Source organism: Cariama cristata, unplaced genomic scaffold (genome assembly GCF_000690535.1).
Source record: "Cariama cristata isolate BGI_N322 unplaced genomic scaffold, ASM69053v1 scaffold8729, whole genome shotgun sequence".
In the NCBI taxonomy this organism is placed as follows: Eukaryota; Metazoa; Chordata; class Aves; order Cariamiformes; family Cariamidae; genus Cariama; species Cariama cristata.
This window is the reverse complement of record NW_009635281.1, coordinates 71,227-94,724: the sequence shown is the minus strand read 5'-3', so window position 1 is coordinate 94,724 and position 23,498 is coordinate 71,227. Positions and strand designations below refer to the sequence as shown.

General features: G+C 41.7%; 1 protein-coding gene across 1 annotated transcript; it reads left to right on the top strand.

Annotated features, from left to right (window-relative positions):
• Positions 1-366: 366 nt before the first annotated feature.
• FOXO1 (forkhead box O1) lies at positions 367-5,707 on the top strand. Its single transcript, XM_009707473.1, has 2 exons — positions 367-1,717; positions 2,108-5,707. The coding sequence occupies exon 1, from the start codon at positions 442-444 to the stop codon at positions 1,702-1,704; it is 1,263 nt and encodes a 420-aa protein (XP_009705775.1). The 5' UTR covers positions 367-441; the 3' UTR covers positions 1,705-1,717; positions 2,108-5,707.
• Positions 5,708-23,498: the final 17,791 nt, after the last annotated feature.

Here is a 23,498-nt window from a genome sequence, read left to right as displayed (position 1 = left end):
CAACCCATTAGGTTGAAGGTAATAATGAGATCTTCATTCGTCCTTTTGTATATTTTGTCTCCTTTATGAGGAACTTGTGTTTTAGAGCAGCTCCTTCAATATTTTATTTAACTTTTTATAATGTCAGATGTGATCGGGCCGCATGACAGACAAGTTGACATGGGAACTCTTTGCAAGCTCGTTTCAGCCAGTTCTGAGTGGTGAGCTGATAAAAGATGTTTCCAGACTGGCATGTTTTCCTCTTTCATGATTACTTCTATGTTTTCTAACAAAATGAGAGTATGTTTGCAAAGACAAATACTAGTATGCCATAAAAGACGCATGTTTTCTCCCTTTCTTACACCTTATTTTGTTTTTCAGAATTCCATCCGTCACAACCTGTCTCTGCACAGCAAGTTCATCAGAGTGCAGAATGAGGGAACAGGGAAGAGTTCCTGGTGGATGCTCAATCCTGAAGGAGGAAAGAGGGGCAAATCTCCTAGGAGGCGAGCAGCGTCCATGGATAACAACAGCAAGTTTGCCAAAAGCAGAGGCAGAGCTGCCAAGAAAAAAGCATCCCTTCAGTCTGGTCAAGAGGGAAGTGGTGACAGCCCTGGGTCGCAGTTCTCGAAGTGGCCCGCAAGCCCCAGCTCTCACAGTAACGATGACTTTGATAACTGGAGTACATTTCGACCTAGAACTAGCTCTAACGCTAGTACCATTAGCGGAAGACTTTCTCCTATTTTGCCAGAGCAAGATGATCTTGGAGATGGGGATGTGCACTCCATGGTATACCCATCATCAGCCACCAAAATGACTTCTACTCTACCCAGTCTTTCAGAGATGAGTAATTCTGAGAACATGGAAAATCTTTTGGATAACCTTAATCTCTTGTCACCTAATACGTCAATGACTGTATCAACCCAGTCTTCATCTGCTACGCTGATGCAGCAAACACCAGGTTACTCGTTTGCATCCTCGACCACAAGTATAGGTTCGCAAAATCCAGACTACAGGAAATTTACGTATGCTCAAGCTAGCATGAACTCTTTGCCCCAGATTCCTATGCAGGCTCTTCAAGACAGTAAATCAAGCTATGGATCGATGAGCCAATATAACTGCCCCGCAGGACTTCTGAAAGAGTTACTGACTTCTGATTCTCCACCACACAATGATATCTTGGCATCAGTAGACACTGGTGTTTCCCAGGCTGGTGGCAGGGCGCTGGGCCAAAGCGTGCTGATGGTCGCTAACTCGGTGATGCCAACTTATGGTAGTCAACCACCCCACAACAAAATGATGAACCCTAATGCCCGCCCTCACCAAGGACATAACCAGCCAACACCTGCAGTTAATGGTCGTGCCTTGTCACACACAGTGAACACCATGTCACATACATCAGGTCTAAATCGCTTGTCAACAGTGAAGACTTCGTTACAAGTGCCTATGAGTCACCCAATGCAGATGAATGCTATGAACCCGTACGCCCCTGTTAACAGTTGCAATGGCTACGGAAGGGTGGGAATTGTTTCCCTCCACCAGGAGAAGCTTCCCAGTGACTTAGATGACATGTTAATTGAACGGTTGGACTGTGACATGGAGTCAATTATCCGTAATGACCTTATGGATGGAGAAACGTTAGATTTTAACTTTGACAGTGTATTGCCTAACCAAAGTTTTCAGCACAGCGTAAAGACAACCACACACAGTTGGGTGTCAGGCTAGGATGTAGTAGGAGGTAAGCTGTGCTTTTTATAATAAATCTGAAAACCAGCTAAAGGGGAAAGAGATATCAAAATCCTTAAAATCTGGGTGGTCTTCTGTGTTGGCATCTGAAGTGCCTCTGTCACAGTCAGTCACTTTCCAGTCCTTTCTTGGTATGAAAATCGGGTTTGCACCGGTGCATTAGGATTGTTGTGAACCAACTTCTGTTACTTCGTGTGGAGCACTGATGTTTTGCCATTAATATTTTAAACAAAAAATTTGCTGGCAACTAGCAATTAATGAATACATTTTTTTCCCCCATTTAAGGTATCTGTAAGCTAGTTTGAGCATATTTTAATAGATTTAATCTTTTGGTGTGAATGTTAATTTGTTCTTTTTGTTGTTTGTTTTTTTTCCTTCCTAGGCTACGGTTAAATTCTCCAGACTTGTCTGACAGCAGGAACTGAGAAAAGCAGTACAAAGATGTCCTTCACCTTCCTTGTTAGTTTTCTTGACAAAGCTGTGCACATGCGCTAGCTTTTTTTTGGGTCTTTTTTTTCTTTTTTCTTCCTTTCGTCAGATTTGGCAGCGGACAGATTATTTTCCTGTACAGGATGTTTGCCCAAGGTTTGCAGGTTATGTGCTGCTGTAGATAAGAACTGTGCCACTGGAAATTTCATTACTCTGAAGTGCCAAATTCACTACACCATATAATCACAGCAAAGACTCTTACTTACATCATGTTGTGCTTTCGGTTTTGTACAGTATGATCTGTAGAAGAATTGTTTTTTAAAACTATCTGTTTTGGTCCAAGAAAAGTTTATAAACTTTTGTAAGAATACTGTGATGATCTCATGCCCTAAGTAAGTTTAACCTTCATTGATGTTACCTGTGTTTTGATGAATTGAGATAACTGTGGACTTGCCTTGCAGCAGTACGAACTGCATTATTATTTTACTCAAAATTGCCACACATTTCATATGGGAACAGAATAGCCTGTTAAATATGATGCTACTAAACTCACTGACTATTCAAAGCAAACAGTAGGTTGAATACCATTTGATAAGTTACCTGTATTCATGTAAATTTATGCAAGAATATATCTGGATTTCATTGTCAGACTAATGACTTTATTATTGGACTTAAGATAATTTTTGGAATACTTTCCAAGCTATTTTTCTTATAATTAAAGTCTACTTTTGTTACATAGGCAACTTAAAAAAAAATAAATCTGAGATCTGGCAGCATTCATAACCTCTTCATTTTGTACAGTATTTTAACTGGATTAAGTACATGTTTTTATAAACTTCCCTAGCACTTGGGAGTGCTAATAAAGGAAAAGCTTAATAAGGATCTTGAATACAAAACATTTCTGTCCCTTTTTTTGTTGTGTGATGTATAAATATAGACAACTTTATGTTTAGGAAATATTTAATCAGTTTTATATATGCATTTTTAGAAATGTCATCTGCTTCTACTATCATTTTAACTCTGACTACCACGAAGTGTTAAGTATTCATTGTTAGATGCTTGTACAATGCTTCACATTCATATTTATTTCATGGAGGTCTCATAATGTTTGTGCACTCAAGAGCAGAACCTTTTGAGAAAAATTTATAATTTTAGTACAACTAATGACAAAATTGTCATTTGTCTTAATTAGCACTAGTTTTACGGTTTGTTGTTTCTTTTGTCATGCAGTACATTTGAAGAAACTAATGTGCTACTTTTGAGTGGGAAGCTAAAACTTGTGTGATGCCCTATTGCAGGACAAAACATTACCTTTTTTTTTTTTTTAAATAAGAAAGATAAAGTAAGTGGCAAAGTTATGGAAATACATGAGCTTTAGGGTAAGGGAGAACATTAATGACAGAGCCCTTGTTCCTGTGGAAAAACTTGCTCTTGTTGGAGTAGGCACACTGACAGCTACCTGAGCATTTTCAGGATTGGGTCTTGGATAAATGATTTCTGATTTTTTGTAATCACACAATGTAGTTTTCATGGATGTGTGGATAAACAGGCCTCACCTGTCTTTTCACTGGTTGCTACACATCATTTGTGTTAGAGAAATCCTTGGAGCTTTATTATACACTGACAGGATATGAACAGCTTTTGTACTAGGGCTGGCTGTGGTGAAGGGGAGAAATAAATATTTTTCTACCGATTTTTCTTTTGTCTGCGCAGCCAACAACTGGAAAATGTTCTAATTGAAACTGATCTTCCCTGTAGTGATGGTGTATGGTGGAGAAAGGAATGAGATGTACCAAGAAAATGAAGTTTAGTAACAAGCCATATATTTAATGATCCTGTTATGACTTTCCTAAGGCTCTGCAATATATTTATTGACCTGCTCGCATTTAGCTCCCTGTTGGGCTTAAATCACTACTAATTACAGCTGGTCCTACTTTTTTAGATATCCTATTACGGTTGTCAGCAGTTCCAGAGGCTGATGTTAAGCTGTCCTGTGATACAGGATCTCCCCCAGCGTGAAATTAGTCTTTGAACTTCTGTTGAGCAAAATGAAATGTTCTTGATACCGAAGCCTCAATGAAACCGCCTGCTTTTACAGGGAAATATCTCTCGTAGCATCTTCACCATCAAATTCATAGTTTCTGAAACATTATGGTAAATCCTGGCAGTGGAGCAAGCGGAGGGCTCAAATATGGGTTTCTGAAGATCCTTCTTTCTGCGAAGATCCTTCTGTCTGTGCGAAAATGTTTGCTCCCAAATGGGCACTGCTATGCATAGGCCAAAGTAGTCGTAAAATTCACCTCTGCATGCAAAGAAAGCCGTACTTAATGCTATACTCCGTGGGGTTGCAGCTGAACATGCTACATTTAACAATATACCTCCTGTTTATTATTTACTGCTACTGTATAACTTCCTGTACACAGATATTTTCTTCATTTCCTTTTATAACTATGAATAACATAAATGTAGCCGTTCCTTAATTACAACAGTCTATAGGAAACCCCTTTTAATTATTGTGAGAAAGCAGTTGTAGATAATCAGAGGTTTGGACTGTGTGGTCAAATTTATTTTCTTTTTTTTTTTTTTTCTTTTCTTTTGTGGTGACATTCTAATATTTTGCAATTGTAATTCTGGAATACTGTGAAATCTGGTGAAAGGGCATGTTGTCTGCCTTGAAAACAAACATTATGTGACCTCTAGTAATAAATCCTTTTTCAGTAAAAGTACCGAGTTTCTGGAGTAAATTAGTTTGTCAGAATTGTTGTAAATGATTGGTTTGTGAATTGTGCAGATGATCTTACCTATGCAGCCTTGTTTTTGACTTTTCTCTGGTTTGTACTGTTATTAAAAGTTTATTGTATTATAGAGCTGTTCAGATATTTTAAATATAAAGATGTATTGTTTCCATAATATAGCTATATGATATATGTTTAGGTAGTAGATGCATTAATTGGAAAGCTCTGCTTTGATAAACTGACAATTTGCCTACACGTATAAGCAAAAGTCATATTGCTTATTATTGGCTTAAATCAACAGAGCATCCCTAAGAAGAGAAGTTAAAATCGGACCAATTATAAAACAATATAAAATTTGCACTTGTTAAACCACTGGATGTATGTTAGTACTTTTTTATTTTTTTACTGATTTGAAATTCCTATTTTCACTATGAAATTGCTAGGATCCTTAATTTATGTCTGATTTTAAATAAGGTATTCTCATTATTATTATTATTATTTTGGTAATCATAATGTAAAATGCAGCATGGTTTATGCAGGCAAAAAGCAAATTACTCGGCATTAAAACTAGCCTCCTTTTTGAGGGTGTTCCACAAACCAGCAATATCGTGAGAGGTTGGCATGTACATACCGCTAGTTTTACTTGCGAGTGGTGTGACAGCTCTTCAACGCTTCACTGCTCTGACTTAGTCACATTGCAGAATTAAAATTCATACGTGGATATTTTCAGAAAAAGTGCCTGATGTACTTCTACAGACACACGAGAACAATCCCTGACAGTTTGTTGTATAAAGCCATAAATGTATATAAATTATGTTTAAAAGATTTTGTGTCCTTTCTTGTATACGGAGAATGAGATTTGTACCAGGATTCTACTTGTGATTAGTAATCCTACTCAGACGTTGTTGTAATCACTTTCCTTACCGCGTAATCTTTTTAATGATGATGATCCCATTTGGACAATCCTGATGGCATTAGCAATTTTATACAGAAAAATACCTCATGGTACCAAGTCTTGCCTGGCAAGATGATACCATATTAATGAGCAAACACTAACTGCAGAATAGTTAACTGCAGAATAGTTAACAAATTTTCCATTACTTGGCATAAAGGAATTTCTCTCTCTTGGCATTGCTTCTGGAATTGGAACTGTAGCAGGTACAGGAACCTAATAGGGCTGTGTTACCAGTGTTTTATCACAACATAGTGTGCTAAAAGTAACTTGTTTACAAGTCTTTGAGACTAAACGCAAGAAGAATCCATGCCTGACTCTTGGGGCTCGCGAGAGATCTTTGTGTAGAGACGCTTTGTTACTGGAAGCTGCACTAGGCAGCAGCAGATCGTGTTGCCAGTGCTTCAACAATCCTAGTTCAGAGAAAATTACAAAAAAGTCCTGAAATCCTTTCAGAATGGGTATTTGTAAGTATAAGCTCTTAATAAAATTGCTATGACATGAGATGGTAATTAGTGTATCAGAATGTTATGTAATACATTGTTAAAGAAAAAAAAAAAGAGATGCTAACATCCATCAAACCACAGGAAAGAATTAGTCTTTTAGTCCAAATTACATGTTAGCTCCTAATGCTATTAAATGTGGGAGAGAACCGGCTCTGAAGAGACATTTTTCTCTTCCCTCTGTTCCCTCTGTTAAAGCGAGACGGTTCACAAAGTCCTCTTGGCCCTCTTTTCCCTCGTTTTTGCCTCTTGCCTTCCTCTGCCCCTCTTGCCTTCCTGAAGTATGTACCTTTTCTCGGAGTAACAAATTTTTTTCTTTGCCGAACATTTGGGCTATATAGGCCAACCTGCACGGTGCTGCTCCTTTCGCAGTCGTGCTTTACACTACGGCGGCAGGAGCACTGATGTGAGTAGGTTTTTGTCTAATTTTTATTTTTTTCTTTTTTAATTTAGATTGTGTTTCAAAACAGAGGTGGAAGAAAGGAGGAGAGGCTGCCAAAACAGACAGCCAATAACACCCACGCCACAGTAGTCTTGTGAGGCCCAGATCCCTGCTTGCCTGCAGGTGGGGAGGGAGAGGGGTGGCAGAGAGCAGGCTTTAAACTGAATTGCTGGCAAAAATGCCAGTTTGATCTTAAAGTGAGCAGAGGTAGACCTAAAGACCATGAAAGAACGCATTGCGCATAAAAATAGAAATACTTAAAGATATTTAAAAAATCATTTCCCCTTATACTTTGCAGTTCCATCTTTGTTTTAGCTTTGCCCTTTTTCCTTCAGTGGATGTTTTGGAAAGGTTTTTGCACGTTAGGAGGAGCTGAGGATATCTTCACTGATGTTTTGGAAAGCCTGACTTCTAGAATGGGAGGGTTGTAAGATCCAAAAATACTGTCTTTGGGTGTTTGCAAAGCCATTGTTGGAAGGGATGCGCATCTAATTGGTACATGACTAGTTACTGCTGTCAGGAGAGACAGTCAAATCTTGTCTCTTGGGAAGGGACCGGCTAGCAATTTATGCCAATCTGGCAACAAGGGATTTGAATCTGCTGATCAAGCACAGAAACCTCAAAGCATCCTTGTGCTCTGAGTCAGTTCTGCATCGATGTAATAAACATGTTTTTGCGCAGAAACATCAGCTATTATGTCACGTCAATTGATAATCCCATTAAGAATACAAATAGCGTTAGATATTGTGGCCATTTATTGTGCAGCTGGTGTGCAAAGGTGGGTTTTGTGGAGATCCTGAGAAGGAATAATTTGCACCGATCCGTGCCTGTGGTCATGCCCACTGCTGGAATTGCATGCAAATCCCCGTTCATTACCTGGTGATGTTTTGCTTGGTGTAATGTTCTGGCATGTGCCAAAATGATAGCTAAAATGAGGAGGCAGGGACAGCGCCCCATCTTATTTTATTTTATGTTTTTCTACTTGCTGTTGGACCCTGAGGCATTCAGAAATTTTGCATGTATTTTTTGCGAGTAAACTTCTTGCGTGGGTGTTTATCACTGGGATGATGGGAAAAGGGATGAGGGCTTCGTGCAGTACAACTGGAGGAGCACTGCAGGAAGCTTCTGATGGATATAATAGGGCTGTGGAGTGAAGAACTGGACAAAGAGGTCGTTCATAACTTGGAACCTCAACATTTTACATCCTTGCTGTATGCTCATCTGTAGTTCTGATGCCATCCTTAAATGAAGAGGCCTTTCCAAGTGGGTTCGTTTCCTTCTCAGTGCCCTAGAGTGATGCTACCTGAGCAGGCAACTGCCCAGACCTTGCACAAGAGCTTTACTGGATTTCCAGGGAACTGTGTAACTGTGTTTCGCAAGAATGTCTAAATTGTTTCTGAAATATTTAGTCAACTTCACTTTTGCTGAAGTCAGAGGACTTAATGGAAAAACTCATTATAGAAGTGCATGTTATATGCAATGGAAAGGGAGGGGGGGATGAGAAATTCTGCAGGTATAATGAGCTATTTCTGGGCTGATGAAGCAGGGCAAGTGGTTGCTTCAAAGGGCAAAGGAGGCTGGATTTCTCTGGGGTAAGGGCTCAGTGTAGCAAAAAAAGAGCTTCCTTTCTGTTGGGTTTTGAAGTTGTGTCCAGTAGCAGCCACAGACAGCACAGTGTCCTGGTCTGATTTCTTGCATGGGTCTTTTAGGCCAGGTGAAAACAAGTGATGAGCTGTGAAACCGTCAGAGAACTGGAGTTTCATTTCAGGAGTCCAAATAAGTTACCACTTCCTGCTCCTCCCTTTCTTCCCCCTTCACCCCATCAATTTACAGCACTTGAGAGGAGTGTTTTTGGTGTTGGGGTGTTTTTTTTTGATGTCTTTCCACCCTGCTCAGAGGAGTTGGGCTAGGCAAGGCACTTTGTCCTTCTTTCAGCCCCAATGGCAATGGCTGAGCTGTGCTAAGGAAGTTCTTTGCCTCCTCCTTCCTCAGCCCATACAACAGACCTCTCAAATTAACTCCCAAATGAGCCTCAAAACCAAAGTTGATTCACTCCATGGATGACTCCAGGAGCCCTTTGAGGTGGGAAGTTTTGTCTGCCTGTGGCTCTCCTGCTCGGGGGCTTCTAAATTGAAAATAGCTTGGAGGTGGCAGGGGAAGTCCTGGGAAAGGGGCTTGTCTTGGATCCATGCAGCTGCTCCAGCGCTGGCCTTCTCCCACCCTGCCTCGGTTTCCTTCAACCATTGCACTGAACCTTTTTGGTTTGCAAGGCAAGGCTTTCACAGGAGGGCTTTCTGACCAGGGTTTCCGCAGCCCAGATATCTCATTCTGCCACAGGCAAACTCTGCTGGTGTAAGCCCATGTGCCTGGAAGTTTATTTTCAGCATAAAATAAGAAGTGCAGCCCTCCTGCCTACGGACTCCTTGAGCAGCTGGCTGTCCCCAACTCGGTGGTCCTGGTGTGGTAGGTACAAAAAACCAAGAGCCAGCTGGTGACTGAGCAGCATGCCAGGTGGATGGGGCTAGTATTGACTCCAAACATAACATTGAATAATATTATTCAGTATAATGATATTGAATATACTGGACTCCAACACAACTACTGGGGGACCCATTGCTTAAATGGGGCTTCGTGCCAGATAAATTAAGTTGAAAAAATGGTGATGCTGGTGTTCGCAAGAGGTGCCAGCACAATCATAGGAGCTGGGTTTGACTTCCACGTGCAGTAACTTCACAAAGGCATAACAGACTCAGTAACAGCGTGGAGTGATTGGGGGAAACGGCAGCCGTGTCCTTGCTGGAGGGGGCTGTGCTTCACAAATGTGACTAAGTCAGCAAGCATGGGGACACAAGTGATCTGTGTAACTTGTTTGGATTTTCAGTGGCTTCAGAAATATTCCTCTCTGAAATTCCTGAGACAACTGGGATGTAATGGAGGTCCTCTCAGTGCCTACACTGCTTTAAAGAGTTGGCCATCCGAGTGCAAGTCGTACTTGGCTTTTCCAAAGTAGGCAAACTGTTGTTGCCTTCCCTCAAGAACCTGTGCTGTTCAATGACTTTGAACAATGATCAGCAGAAGCAGTTGATGACCTAAATTACTCAATGCACCATTATACAACATAGCGCAATGTCAGACTGTGCAAAGAGCTGTGGAAGGGTTTCAGCATGTTTTGTGACTAGCTCATAAATCAGCAGATATGATTAAGTGTTGATAAATGTGAAATAATGCACAGGGGAGAACCGAAAAGTGTGCCTAGTGCATATAGATGCATAATGAACCCTGGATGAAGTTCTATCACCATGAGAAAGAACCTGGAGTCGTTGGAAGGATTTCTTGCGAGTCTCAGCTGACAGTTAACTATGGACAACCGTAGGAATAAGACACTGGCTGGACACCGTAGAAATAAGAGTAGGAGAAGAGAGTGGAAAACCTCTGTTGTAAACTACTGCTTACATGCAAAATGCACCTATATAATAAATATTGCATGCTGTTTGGTTTTCAAAGAGGGTATTGCAGGGCTACAAAGAGCCAGTAACAGAGACTAAATAGAAGAAGGGATGAGTGAGGATGGGTATAAATGAGTGAGGTGATAGAGGTTTGTAAAATTGTGGATGCTGTGGAGAAGGTGAATAGGAAGTGATTAATCAGTATTTCTTGTGACACAATTGGGAGCACCCAACAAAATGATCAGGCAGCAGGTTTAAAACAAACAAGAGGAAGTACTTTTTCACACAGTACATAATAAAAATTTGGAACTCGTTGCCACGGGATGTTGTGGAGGCCAAAAGTATAAATGAATTCAAAAAAGGATTATACAAATTAATAAAAGATAGGCCCGTAGGTGGCTATTAAATACAATGGTCCGGATGCGGCCTCTAGCTCGGGAAGTCTCTAAATGGCCAGTTGCTGGAAGCTTGCAGCATGTACCAGGGAAGGGATTACTCAGCCCATGGCCTGTTCCTTACACTCTTTTCTCCTTTGCATCTGCTGCTGGCCACTATCAGGGACCAGACATTGGCATAAATGGACCTTTGATCTGACCTTACAAAGGTTATCTTCAGATTCTTTGTTGTGCTAGGAATAGGTACAGCCAGAAACAGCTGCCCGACACCCTTCTGTGAAGGGAGTTTCAAACATCCATGTGTCCCCTTGCCAGTTCTCTGTCAGTGGTCATGGACTGGCTGTCTCTGTGTTGGGAGTCTTACTTGATACCTTTCACTGGGAGGCATCAACTGAGATTATGTTCTCACTGTAATAAGCTGTGATGTAACAAATGCAAAACACCTGGTTTGATTTGTAAACTTTTAGGGCAGAAAAAAGTGCACAAGGAAGACAGAGCAGGGAGAAACAAAATCTCTGTTCTTCCCTAGCAGGTCTGCGGAGGCTGTGCTCAGGGCAAGGTTAAGAGCGTGTGTTACAAATCCCAGCCTCCCTTCCACACTCGTGACTAAAGCACTACTTTTTTTTTGCTTTTCTTGACAAGTAAGGGGTTAAAGTCATTCATGTGGACATGTGAAAGCCTTTCAAAGATAGTCAACAGTGATACGGGACACGGAGCCTAGCAAAAGTGGTCTAGAAGTAATGGTGTGTCAGTGGTAGCAGCTTCTTCAGTGCTGACAGCTGAGGTCAACCAGAAGAGAAATGTGTGTGAAATATGCAGTTTTGTCTCTTTCTAAAAATTTTAATGATGTAGAATAGAGTTCTAGTGGAGAACAGAACAGCATTTTCTTGCCAGATCCATAGTGTGAGCTCTTTCCTTTGTGTGTTAACAGAATGACACCAGGCTTGTTAACTCACTGTAACTGATTAAGAAATGCTGACCTAAAGATGAAGGAAAGGTAAGGCTTGTTATCCTGCCTGTAACTGAGACAGCCCATTATAGGACTTCATGTGAAGAGACACTTGAGTAGACGTCGCAACTGAGTCTTGAATGCCAGCAGCTATAAATACTGGGTGAGAGTGAATTTATGCTGTAGCTCAACAGTCAACATGCAGGAAATCACAGACTTCACTCAAGTGTTGAAAATATAATGCTAATGGACTACCATATGCATTGCAAACGTAGCTTTCTTTCCTTAGATCTGTGTCCAAAGCTGCTTCCTCTGCAAAGCTTTGAAATGTGAAGTCTGATCAGTGCTGACTCTTCTCAAAACATTCAAAAAGAATTTTTAAGAAAGCTGTCACCTCTGTATGTTCCCCTTCAAGAGCGAGTGGTTATTTTCTCTAAATTTCCACCATTAAAAGAAAATAGAGATACCTAAACCTCCATAAATACAACCTGTAAGTTGTTTAAATGAACTTAATATTTGGCACATCAACTGACTGAAATCTGGACTTTTTAATGTATTTCAATTTGAATAATAGAGAACTATGCCTTTTATAAAGCACTGGTTAAGCTTTATTATCAAGCAGATCCATTCCCTCTTCCCTGTTTTTTCTCACCCACCTTCTCCTTGGCGATAGGTTTGGCAATGACTTAGTGACACCCAAATCATGGGTGCAATGTCAGAGATGGGGCATCCAAAGCTCTTTACTGTTTATACTGGCATCTGTTATTATTTAGCAGCTTCTCTTCTCCTCGCTTTTATTAGTAGTGTTCGCAAGGTGCGAAGCATTTTCCAAACGTGATGAAAATATTCCTGTTTCTGAAAAAGCCTGTAACTGACAATTTGTAGTAAGCAATGGTTTTGTAGGACAGGTTTTGAAGGCTGCTATGTCTCTCCTCCAAGTTTCCCGGTTTGTCCTGAACCCTCTTTTGACTGCATTAGCCATTAGCAATATTAAGATGTGTTGAGGTCATTATGAGAGCTTCAGGAAGCTCTCTGCCACCCACTCCAGAAGCTGTGCAGATATTCTGAGGCTATTGCAAATACAAAGTGAGACATGTGAGCCTGCTCCCTCGGCATAAACTTAATTTGGAGGTGGTTTGTATCAATCTTTTTTTTTTTTTTTTTTCTCATGTGCAATGGTCTGGTGGTATTTACACAATCAGTTACTGCGACTCTTTGGAGAAGTGGTAACTATCAAGCAGAAGTTAGGACTTCTTGCACCTTTGGCCGTGTAAAGGGAACCCACAACCCAGCTGACCGTGACAGCTCCCTTATTCACCGCATTTCTGTGCATCCTCATAATATGACTGAGGAAGGCCTCATAATTCCCTAATTTAAGAGGCAATTGCATACCAACATTACAGTTGCCTTTTGCGCATTAGTTAACTGAGTGATGATACAAAGCTGTTTCTGGCAGCCAAGGGGATGAAATCCAGCTGGCAGATCTGCTGGCGCGGGGTCTCAGGCAGGCAACTCTGCTCGCTCTGCATTTCTGGTGCTGCTGTGCTAATTACTGGAATGTGACTTCTACCCACGGCGCGAGGGGAGAGCATGAACCCTGGCAAACAAAGAATTTCCTAACCCACTGCCAAACCTTCGGCTGCCTCCTATTCTGAAGGCTGCTCCACTTAGGTAAGTCGCTCCTGCAACGCAAGTGCTTGGGAGCTGCCCACCAAGAGCCCTGAGCCCTCCCTGCTGATGGCTGCATGAAAGGAGCCGTCCTCGCAGGGCACACGATGGTGTTGATTTTCTGTTTTCTTTTTAAGGATTTAGTTTACCCAGTTGGAAAACACTCATCAAAGGAAGTAGGTAGGATGGTCTCTGATTCTGCGTATTCAGGTTCTTGGAGGCTTTGGCGGTGCAGACATAATAAATTGTGCTCAGCAGCTGCAAGAGCAGCCTCTAACTTCAGTGGTACTGGAAACCATGGGAAGACAGCATCTGTGTTTACTTGGGGTGCTCTCTATCTGTTGAAAAAATGACCCACTTCTCTAGGGGACTCTTTTTTCTTAGGTGTATATTGTTTTAAAACTGAAAAAGTGTGATTTTTAAGGTCAAGCTGCATTTACCATGTTTTAAAATTGTTTATTGCTCAGATGAGAATGGATTCTGATATATTGATAGGAACAGGCTTAACAAGAAGGGAGGGGATTTTGGATTTATTTTTCTCAAGACAAGACAAAAACATGGCTCTGATCAGTGAATTTAAATTAAAAAAAAAAAAGTCTGTATTCCTTCATGCTCTTTTGGGTTATAGATGACTCTGAAACACATTTACCTATACGTTTGAACAAGGCACATCTTAGTTATTAGGTTTGTGTGGAGAAATAGTCAACTTGCTTTTAGTATGACAAAGTCTGAAAGAAATCCAATAATGTGGAGCACAGATATAAACATAGTCCTTGATAGATGATGGAAATCAAATGGTGCTAGGCTTCTGGGTACCTGTTTTTTATCATGTTCCTATTGTCCTCCCCTCTTTGAAGAGATTTATACTCTACTTATCAGCATTGTATATGGCAGAATGGGGCCCCACTGGGCTGGGTGTTGGAAAAACCTGCTCCAGGAAATCGTCTCTGATTTGCAGCCTTTATGGTCCTTGTTGTGAAAAGGGAAGCAGGGTGGGAAAAGGGAAAATAAAGAAATGGATTGAGTAGCATGCTGGCAACCAGTGTTACAATCCAAGCCTTTGGTATGTGATTTTGATGCGTTTAGCAAGAGAGAAGCTAAAGGGAAAGAAAACCAAAAGGACATGAGTTGCAGAAAGGAATGGAGGTAAATGAAATGGGATTGGGAGGAGAGGTAAGGGCCAGGTGGAGACAGAAATGGGAAAGAGCAGACTCAGTTGCTGGTCAGTGCAGAGTAGAGAGCCGGGGAGAGTTACCAGGCATTCAGATCAGTGGTTGGGCAAAATGTACCTGGTCTGAGAGCTACTGTGGTGCAGAGAGCCAGCAAAAATTGCTGGGGGAGCATCATCTCAGTCACATGTCCAGGCAAAGCGGCTTCTCAGCCAGTATGTCCTGTGTGACAGTGAATACTCTTTATGCCAAAAGCGGTAAAGTAACCCAAAACAATGAGCTTAATGGATTCATAGGTATTCATAGCTGAATGAATAGCTATATCATATTATGGAGTGTATTAACAGTCCTGTATAAAATGAGTAGTCTAGACTATATATGGAGAGTGTTTGGCCACCAGGCTGCTGGGAACCATGAACTCCCAGCTCCTGGAGGAGTCATTAATGGTATTTGTGTGGCTGATCAGGTGTGAACCATGAAAGTGAACACATTGCCAGTTCCCGGGAGAGTCTGACAACAGGTAGGGCCATTCTCAGTGCAAGTATGGTACCAGCAGAATCGAATCGAGGCAGATGGCAATGGAAATAGAGATTATTCAGAACTGAAAGCAGTCTTTGAAAGACAGAATGTTGCCTGAATCTCTAGGGCTACAAGTGAGGATATATCTTGGGGTTTGTTTCCAAGGCATCAAATCTGTTCTCAGATTTTGCTAAATACATCTTTGATTGCTATATCAACTTCGAATCTATCACCTGTTTGCTCATAGGATCAGGGTGAAGCAGATGAATTCGTGGTGTCTAAGTAGACAGTCTCAAGAAAACGGTGGGTGCATGCACGCCTCAAAGACCTATTGTCAAGGCTGTATATGGGGCTGGTTTTCTTCCCATCTTTGGGGAAACTGGAAATGGGATTTATGTAGCCAAGGACTGAGTTTTGGGATGGGGCTCTTAGTGGTCTGTGCAGACTGGCACTCACCTGCAGAAACAAACAGCTGAGACACACCTTTCAACTCCAGCCAAACCCAACACCGTCTGTGGCTCCACGTGTTAGCGACTGCAGAACGTTAAGAGACTCCAGCTACTTGTCCTGGCCCTCTTGCTGACCATGCACGGCAGCTGCTCAGGGAACCAGCTCAGGGAGCTGATTCTTCAGCCAAAAAATAACTGGCCAGAAAAGAGGTCTTGGGAATTATGGAGTTGGAGAAGAGCAACTGTGGCTAAGAGATGGAGCTAAGAAGTCAGCACTTCCTCCAAAGCAAGGCACAAGGAAACCCAAGCGTTACTATCCGGCCTAAAAGGCAGGTGTTGAGACCTACACTAGTGACTGTGCTCGTGAACGCAACTGATAGAAAGCACTGCCCAAACAAGGAAGATTTCATTCTTGTGAAAGCCCTGAAGGACTGTGCTTTAAATATTACTTTGCTACATTTTTTTCCTCTGCAAAGTCAGAGCTATTTGATTAAGAGAACTCTGAACAGTGCTCCAGTTTAGAAGTTTTGGAATAATTTCTTCTTTTTATTCTTGTACCAACTTATTTCGGTTGAAAGTGAGCTGGCTAGAAGCTAAAGAAATACTGAAGCTGAAACCTTAAAACTGGAACACAGTTGTGGATTTATCAGCTTGAATTTTCCAATGAATGCAGTCAGCCCTGCCTGACTTGGGGTCTAAACTTACTCCGCAGTGCTTGTTCTTTCAATGCTGGTCTGAAAAGTCTAACCTCATTTATGGTGCTAGCCACATTCCCGTTTGTTTGAGAGAATTCATGACAATTGACGGGCCCTCTCCATCCACTCTCCCACCGTCTGTCAGCTCTGGTCCACAGTTTAACCCCCTGGAGAAACCAGTAGAAACCAACATATGTGTACTTTGTAGTACAGAAGAATTTCTAGGAAGCCCTGTACTTTTAGACATGGATGGATCTGTGCAAAATAAGACTATCTGTATGTAGTCCGATGCTCAAATTTACTCCTAGCTCCTCATAATTCTTTTGGGAAAAAAAGCCTGTTTGAAGGAGAAGACTGAGGCTTTTTCCTCCTCCTATTCCTTCTCCATCCTGTCTTTAAACTATGCAGTGTTGTACTTTTTTGGAGTCTGTGGCTGATCTGTAGTGGATTTACTTTCAGAGGGTTCAGCTTCTCCTTGCAATGGTCAAACGCTCCCCACCCAGGTGTAGCAAGCTGCTGTTTCCAGTCTAACGACCTGTTCAAACATGACTTTGTGATAAGGCATGAGAGTGCCCATAACACATGATACTTGGAATAGGTCACTGTTGAGATATTTTGCTGTGCTTTTATTAAACTGGCTGATGTCCTCAGTTTGAACTGTCTGGTTCCAGCAATAAAACTCAGCAGCTGTGAAGTCTATCAGGTGCTGAGGGACCTTTAAGCATAGGTTAAGCCTGATGTCTTTAGGTCTGAGATGTTCAGCTTTGGAGACTTCATGCTATAAAACTGCATTTGTTGGAAAATTTAAGCTGCTAAATCCACCAATGTGTTCCAGTTTTAAGCTCTCAGCTTCAGCATTTGTTTAGCTTCCAGCCATCTCATGCTTAACTGATATGGGCTGGTAAAAGTTGAAAAAAAACCCAAACAAATTACTCCAGAGCTTCTACACCATGTCCTCAAAGCCATGGGGTTACCTACCTGTTTCACAGGAGATTTTAGGAGCTTAGTTAATGGGTTTCTAAATATATTCAGTTCTTCAGATGAAAATACGTATGTATGCCTATATGTTGTTCCTACAGAGGCTGGAGCTTCCCCTCTCACCTTCATGCACACAGTAGAGACGAGGTCTGTGTCTACAAGAGCCTTGCACAGGAGAACTGAAGGAACCCTTTGGCCATTCCCTGATATTTCCAGGAAACTGAGCTGATAAATGTAGCAGGTGTTTGAGCTAACTTGGAGTTTTGGGCTAAGAGCAAACACAGGGGGGGAAAATAGTGCCTAAAAATCTCCTCAGCTCACGATAAACTATATTTTTTTGGTCACCTGGTACTGTAGAAAGCGACCAGACATCCTCTGTTCTGAGCAACTTGTCTTAGTAACACTATCCTCTCTCCCTGCGGCGGCTTGACCATTTGTCAGTGGATTGGATTCTTGTTAGACAGCTGTTCTTATTTGGTATAACAGTGACCCAACGAATCTGAGCTATGTGCTGTATTGAAGAACTTGATAGTTTGAAAATAACCATGTCACTTTCTATTTCTTTTCCCATTGCTTTATTATCTTTGTTCCTAGGATTGCCACGACAGTGAGAGTCCCAGACCCAGGCTAGCGTGGACAGGTTAAGCTGATTGTTTGCTTCTTGGTCACACATGGATCTCTAGTAGGTCTTGGCTGAGTTTCAGAAAGCAAAGGTGTGCAATTCTGCGGCAGCTCCACCCCAGCCAGAGATGAGGGAATTATTCTCCCTAATTTACAATACTGAGAGCAAGCATTCCCTCCCACGAAGTTGCAACACAAGACGTGAACTGGCCTAGCTAACTCCTGCTTTTCGTTTGGCCTCTGCTTCGCGCCAAGGCGGAACCTGAAGAGCAGAAAAACAAGCAACTGGTGTGAATGTTGTTATTAGAGATGCTAGGCTGGGCTTTGTAGGTATCTTCTTTAAAAATCTCAGTTTTTACCAGGAGCATGGACAAACCAAGAAGAAATGCTGGCAAGACCTTATGTCTAGTTACTAAGCCTAAACTGACAGTGCTTGCAAAACAATTTAACCGTTTTTTTTTGGATATGTTTCTTCTGTTGCTCCTGCCTCTCTGGGTTGAGGGAAATGGTCACTGCTTCACAGGGGAACAACAAACAGTATCAACAAACCTTGCCTTTATTTTTTTATACTGCATATTGGCAAACTGGTGACTCTTCACCACTGCAAGTATCTAGATGCTATTATTCTAAAACAAAGGACTGCTTGGTGAAGAAAGACACCAACAGCCTAGATCCAAGTGTACTGGAGTGACCAGATATCTCTAGCTTGCTCGTTGCTGATCAAGATCCAGGCATAAAGGTAAAAACTGTATGTGTGTGTGCATGCATACACATGTGTTATACACATATATTTACGTATGTGTACACAAACACACATACAATGTTATTTAAGCCTGCATAGCATAGCCGTTGTTACATGACAATAGGCAATGAACAAAGATTGGTGGTGTAAATAAATGGAATTGCTCATGTGAAGAATTCAAGCTGCCTTGCAAGAAATTTAGCCAAGCGTAGACTGACAGAAGGCCAGAAGGAAGCACAGCAACAGTGCTGCCTGACCACCTGCATAATGCAGGCCAAGGGACTTGTCATAACAGCAATGCACCTTCTGATCCTGATTTAGATGCCATTGCTGAAGAAAAATTTACTCTGCCTCTTGGTATGTTGTCCCAGTGCTGTCAAAAGTGAATCTGACTCCTAGTTAGGCTAGGTGGGTGCTCTCCCTCCCAACTTCAGATCTATGCAAAAGGGTTATCTACATTCAAGCTTGTTTCCCTCCACCCCAGATTTTCTTTCTGGTCAGTGAAGAGATATGGGCACTTTTGTGGTATGATGTATCTCATCCAAAGTTAGACATCTAAAATGGGCATAGATGAACTGCATCCTATAAGACCTGTTTTTGTCTGTTGACTATAAAGGGAGTCTGAAGTAACCAACCCTGTTGAAGATGCTGCACCAGTTGCCTAACCTCTGCCTTCAGCCTTTGAATCTTGACGTCATGTTTTCTGACAGAGTGGATGAATTTCTATTCTGTGGTAAAATGCCGTGGTTTTCTCTCTTAATCTTTGAGGAACAAATTGGAGTGATTGGCTGGAATCTTCATAAGACACATCTTTAAAAGCCTTTAGTCATTCATCAATGATGTTGTGGATATCAGCTTTTTAGTTGTGCCTTTGGGTTATAAGGGTGTATCAGGCGAAAAAGATTTTGGAGACAAAGGAATAAACCTGTAGACCTGTCTGACTGGTTGATCTTGGAGGCAGCACAACTATCTAAATGAAAAATATCCTTCTAAGGATATTTTATGATGGAGATGGAGTTGTTTAGTGGGAGGAAATGGATATTATCCGGTGGAAGCTATTGCCAAGGTCCTTCCATTATTCTCAGAATCAATGTATTCCTAGCTCCAGGGAGAGGTACTCCACCAAGCAGGGTTATAATCCAGGAGTAATTTCTCTGGGAACAATAGGAAACTCAGAAATGCTGAGAAACCTGTAGAGGGAATGGAATATTTGCTCTCCAGGATAGTTGTTTGTGAACAGCTCGGGTGCTGTCTGTGGGAGGCTCCAGGCGTGTCTCTGCTGGCAAGATCCAAAGCTCATGTCACCCTGAACACCTACGCAGTAGGGTGCTCTTGCCAGCTGGGGCCTCCAAGTCTGGAGGGAAGCCACTGAAGTTGGACCTGGGTTGTATGTGTGAACCAGGTAGACTTTTAGCAGAAAGATCGAGGGCTAACACAGAGAGCCTACTGGTTTGGGATAAGGACTGGCACCACCTGGATCACTTCTTGCTCATGATGTATAGTGTTTGCCACATCGACATCCGAAAGCAACAGATTTTAGCTATGATGGAGACATAACAGAAAAAGCAAACCAGACAATGGAAAGGGTCGTTCAGGGCCTCCAAGAATCTGCTTTGAAGCATGTGTTGGTGTCTGACAGCTAATACTTTGAAAACCTACCTTCACTCAAAGAGGGGCTTAAGACCACCTTGATGCTGATTTTCAAACAGAGTAGCAACTAATAGTGAGTATTGGGAGAGGCAAAATGGCAAAAAGCCCTAAAACACAGAAACCCTTTAGAAACTGAGGGCTTGCTGATGCACATGCTGCTCTGCTGTGGATTTTATATATGCCTGTAGATCAGAACAGGAAGCAAGGCTTTGAAAGCTTTTGTCAGAAAATCTCAAAGCTTTTGATGGTATTATAAATGTCAAGTATATTTTAAAAAGGAGGAAAGTACCAGACTCTGTTCCATACAAGACAATAGGGACTTTATAATATTACAGGAAGGTGCATGTCAGAATTACAGAGAAGTTAAGGTCTGTATTGCACTGTAAGGTAATAATGCACTGTAATAACTGAGCTCTCAACACATTCAATTTATCCTTCTTTCAGTATATTCCCAGGCACATGCAGTACCACACTGGTTGAACCGTGGAGTGTAGACTTGTCATTTAAAAAGCACTTAAAGAGAATGTTTCCCCAAGTTCCGGTCCTCCTAAGTGAAAAGGTTAAAGTAAAACAATCAAAACCAAGCTCTTATGTTTGATTGTACATCAGGTAAGTTGGTCAGTAGAGAGGATTGTCTTTTGCTGCTGGTCTTGAAAAATGAGAGAAACAGCGATGTTAGGAGGATGGAGGGTGGGAAGATAGGCTATTTCTGGACCCTGCACAGGAGTAATTGAGCTGGTAATTGTTCATATCTCAAAGATGTTTGAAATAAGTAGGGAAGTAAAAATTTCTACCTCAAGCCTGGATATGTGCTGAACGTAGAAAGCTAAGGTTACAGTATTCTTGGACGCACTGTAGGAAGCTCAGAATAAGAAGTGACCCTGAAAATACTTCAGCAATCTGCCACTCCTTTGCAGCTGGCCTTGTACCAACCATCTATGAGTCTGTCTTGGCTGAACTGAAGCAGAACCTATTATAATCCACCCAAGACTAAATTGTCGGTAGATAATTGGACAGTGGAGAAACTGAATTATAAAGTACAAATGTATCCATGGGAGAACATAAAAAACACATTAAGGAGTCCTGAACAAGCATTCTATCTGCCTTATTCAGCAGCCTTTTAAGAATGTTTTTTGTTCTTCGTTTCTCACCATAGATTGTTGTGGGGAAGATTTCTGAGCTGACCATATACATCGCCCGAAAACACTATGTTAAACCTTTCAGATTTTTTTTTTCTATTTTATACCAGTAGGTCAATGTTGACTGTGTATAAAGGTGGATATGTGAAATTTTAAAAAAATTCAAGTTGTCTTTGTAAGCTGAGAGAGAGAGAGAGAGAGAGAGAGAATAACAAGTGGTATGAACTACCAGACCCCACTGGGGCTGTTTCTAGGCTTTATTTTGTTGCTGTGAAATGTTTATCCAGTCTAATGAGTAGGAGGAGGAGAAGGTATCCTGTAAACCTAAGGAACATCTTACCATTCTAAAAACATTCATTTACGAGCTCAAGAAGAAAACCCCCTTTGTCACCTTTTTCAAGTATTATCCTTTCCCACTAAGCTTGTTAGAGCATGCTAACTCTGCCAGATCAATAAATATGAGAACAGTAGGTGCGGTGAGGATAAAATTTCCTGAATTACTGATGAACACAAGGCTGAGCTGTTACTTAGAGCTGCCTTGTGTCCTCACCACAGGACTAAGCACCAGTCTGCATGGCAGACTGCAGCATGGCTCAGGACCTCCAGTGCTCCTTTTCCTTGTGTAGAGATTGTCTCTGCCTATTGACTTGTTTCTTATCACATCCCTCTTTGGAAAAGAGTAACGGGGGATGTCTCCTCGGCAGACTCAGTTACCTGCTCTGCCCTGTTCCTTGAGCACTTGTCTGTCCCTCTTGCTGTTCCCTTGGTGACCAAAGGAATGCCCAGAAGGGGCTTTGCAAGCCTTTTCTGGCAACTATCTCGGAGCTTGTTTGTCTCTCTGCCTGCGTCTGTGGTAATTCATAGTAGCAATCTTCTCAGGTCTAACCCAAAGCCTACTACAGCCAGTAGCAAGCCTGTGAGCCAGTGGGTCTATTCCTGCAGCTAAACTGAAGAATGGGCATGACGGGTCAGGGCTCAGGGACTGGACACGGAGATGTCAGAGGGAGGTTCCTGCAGGTCAGTAAGGATAGGGCTCTGCAAGAGAAGCGGTCAAAGGGGTAATGTAGGCTGGTATGAATTGAAATTCACTTCCCAGCTGATGCCAGTGGGACTTGACAGGGTGCTCATTGTACGTGCATGTGTAAATGAGTGTCTGAACTGTTTTCTGTTGGTAGGGGAGGAAGAAGAGAGAGTAGAAAAAAAGAGCATCATTTTCAGAAACTATTTAGAAGCCTTATAAAACTAGCCTCCTTTTAAGTCCAAGAAGTTAAACTTCACACAGATATTTTGATGATTTACACTTGTGGGTTGAGATTTATCATGTCAGCTACTTGCACTTGCTTAGTATTACTTTCCTAACTGTACTGAATGTCTGTATCTTTAGGTTTTATTAGTCAGATCAAATTCCTGGTGCCTGGAGTAGGATTTGTGCCTGGAGCAGGATTTGTGCAGGCAAAGAATGAGGAAGATTGAAGTCTGGGTAATCGTTATTATTTCAGCTCTGCTTTCATGCCTTCAGAGGTCATAAAAATCATCCTTTGCTGCAGGTATTATTTTTCACACACTAAAAGTAAAGATTAGAATGGGTTTTCTTTTTTTGTCCTGGACTTAGCGAAAGACTTTCAGGAAGTATATTTCCCTTTCTCAAAACAAAAACATGGGGTGATTGGAAATGCAGAGAATCATTTTCATATCGTTCATTTCCCACTGCAGCTCCGCCAGATTGCACTTTGGAGCTCCCCAAATCATAGAGGTTTTGATAATGCTAAAGATATGCTCAAGATCCAGTCACCCTTGAGTTAAAAGGATGCAAACTGTGTCTAGCAAACATGGCATTTCCATAGGAGATTTGAATTGGTTTGCTTTTGTAGTGCTGTTGCAAAACAGGCACACAGAACCACCTCACAAGCAAAACAGAGGCATCCAAAAGACAATATACCTTCCTTCCTGAGGCAGATATTTCAGGAGTTGGGGAAACACAGCTTCCTGTGTTCTCACACGGATTTAGATAATGAAACTCTTGACTGATTCAGAAAGAATAGAGCATTACACAGTTGCTTGAAAATATTACTATGTTATTGTACAATGTGCTGAAGCATTAAACTGCCTGATGTAGTGAATTCTTCTGTCTACGTGTCCTAGAAAACAATCAGAACCCCCAGGCTGCGACTGGTCTTTCCGCAGTGTACTCAGGCTGGGATGGGAGGAGCTGCAGGAGAGTGTCAGATAGGGGGAAAAAAAAAAGCAAACAGGTGTAGCAATAATGAACATAAAGAGGTTAGAAATGGCTGG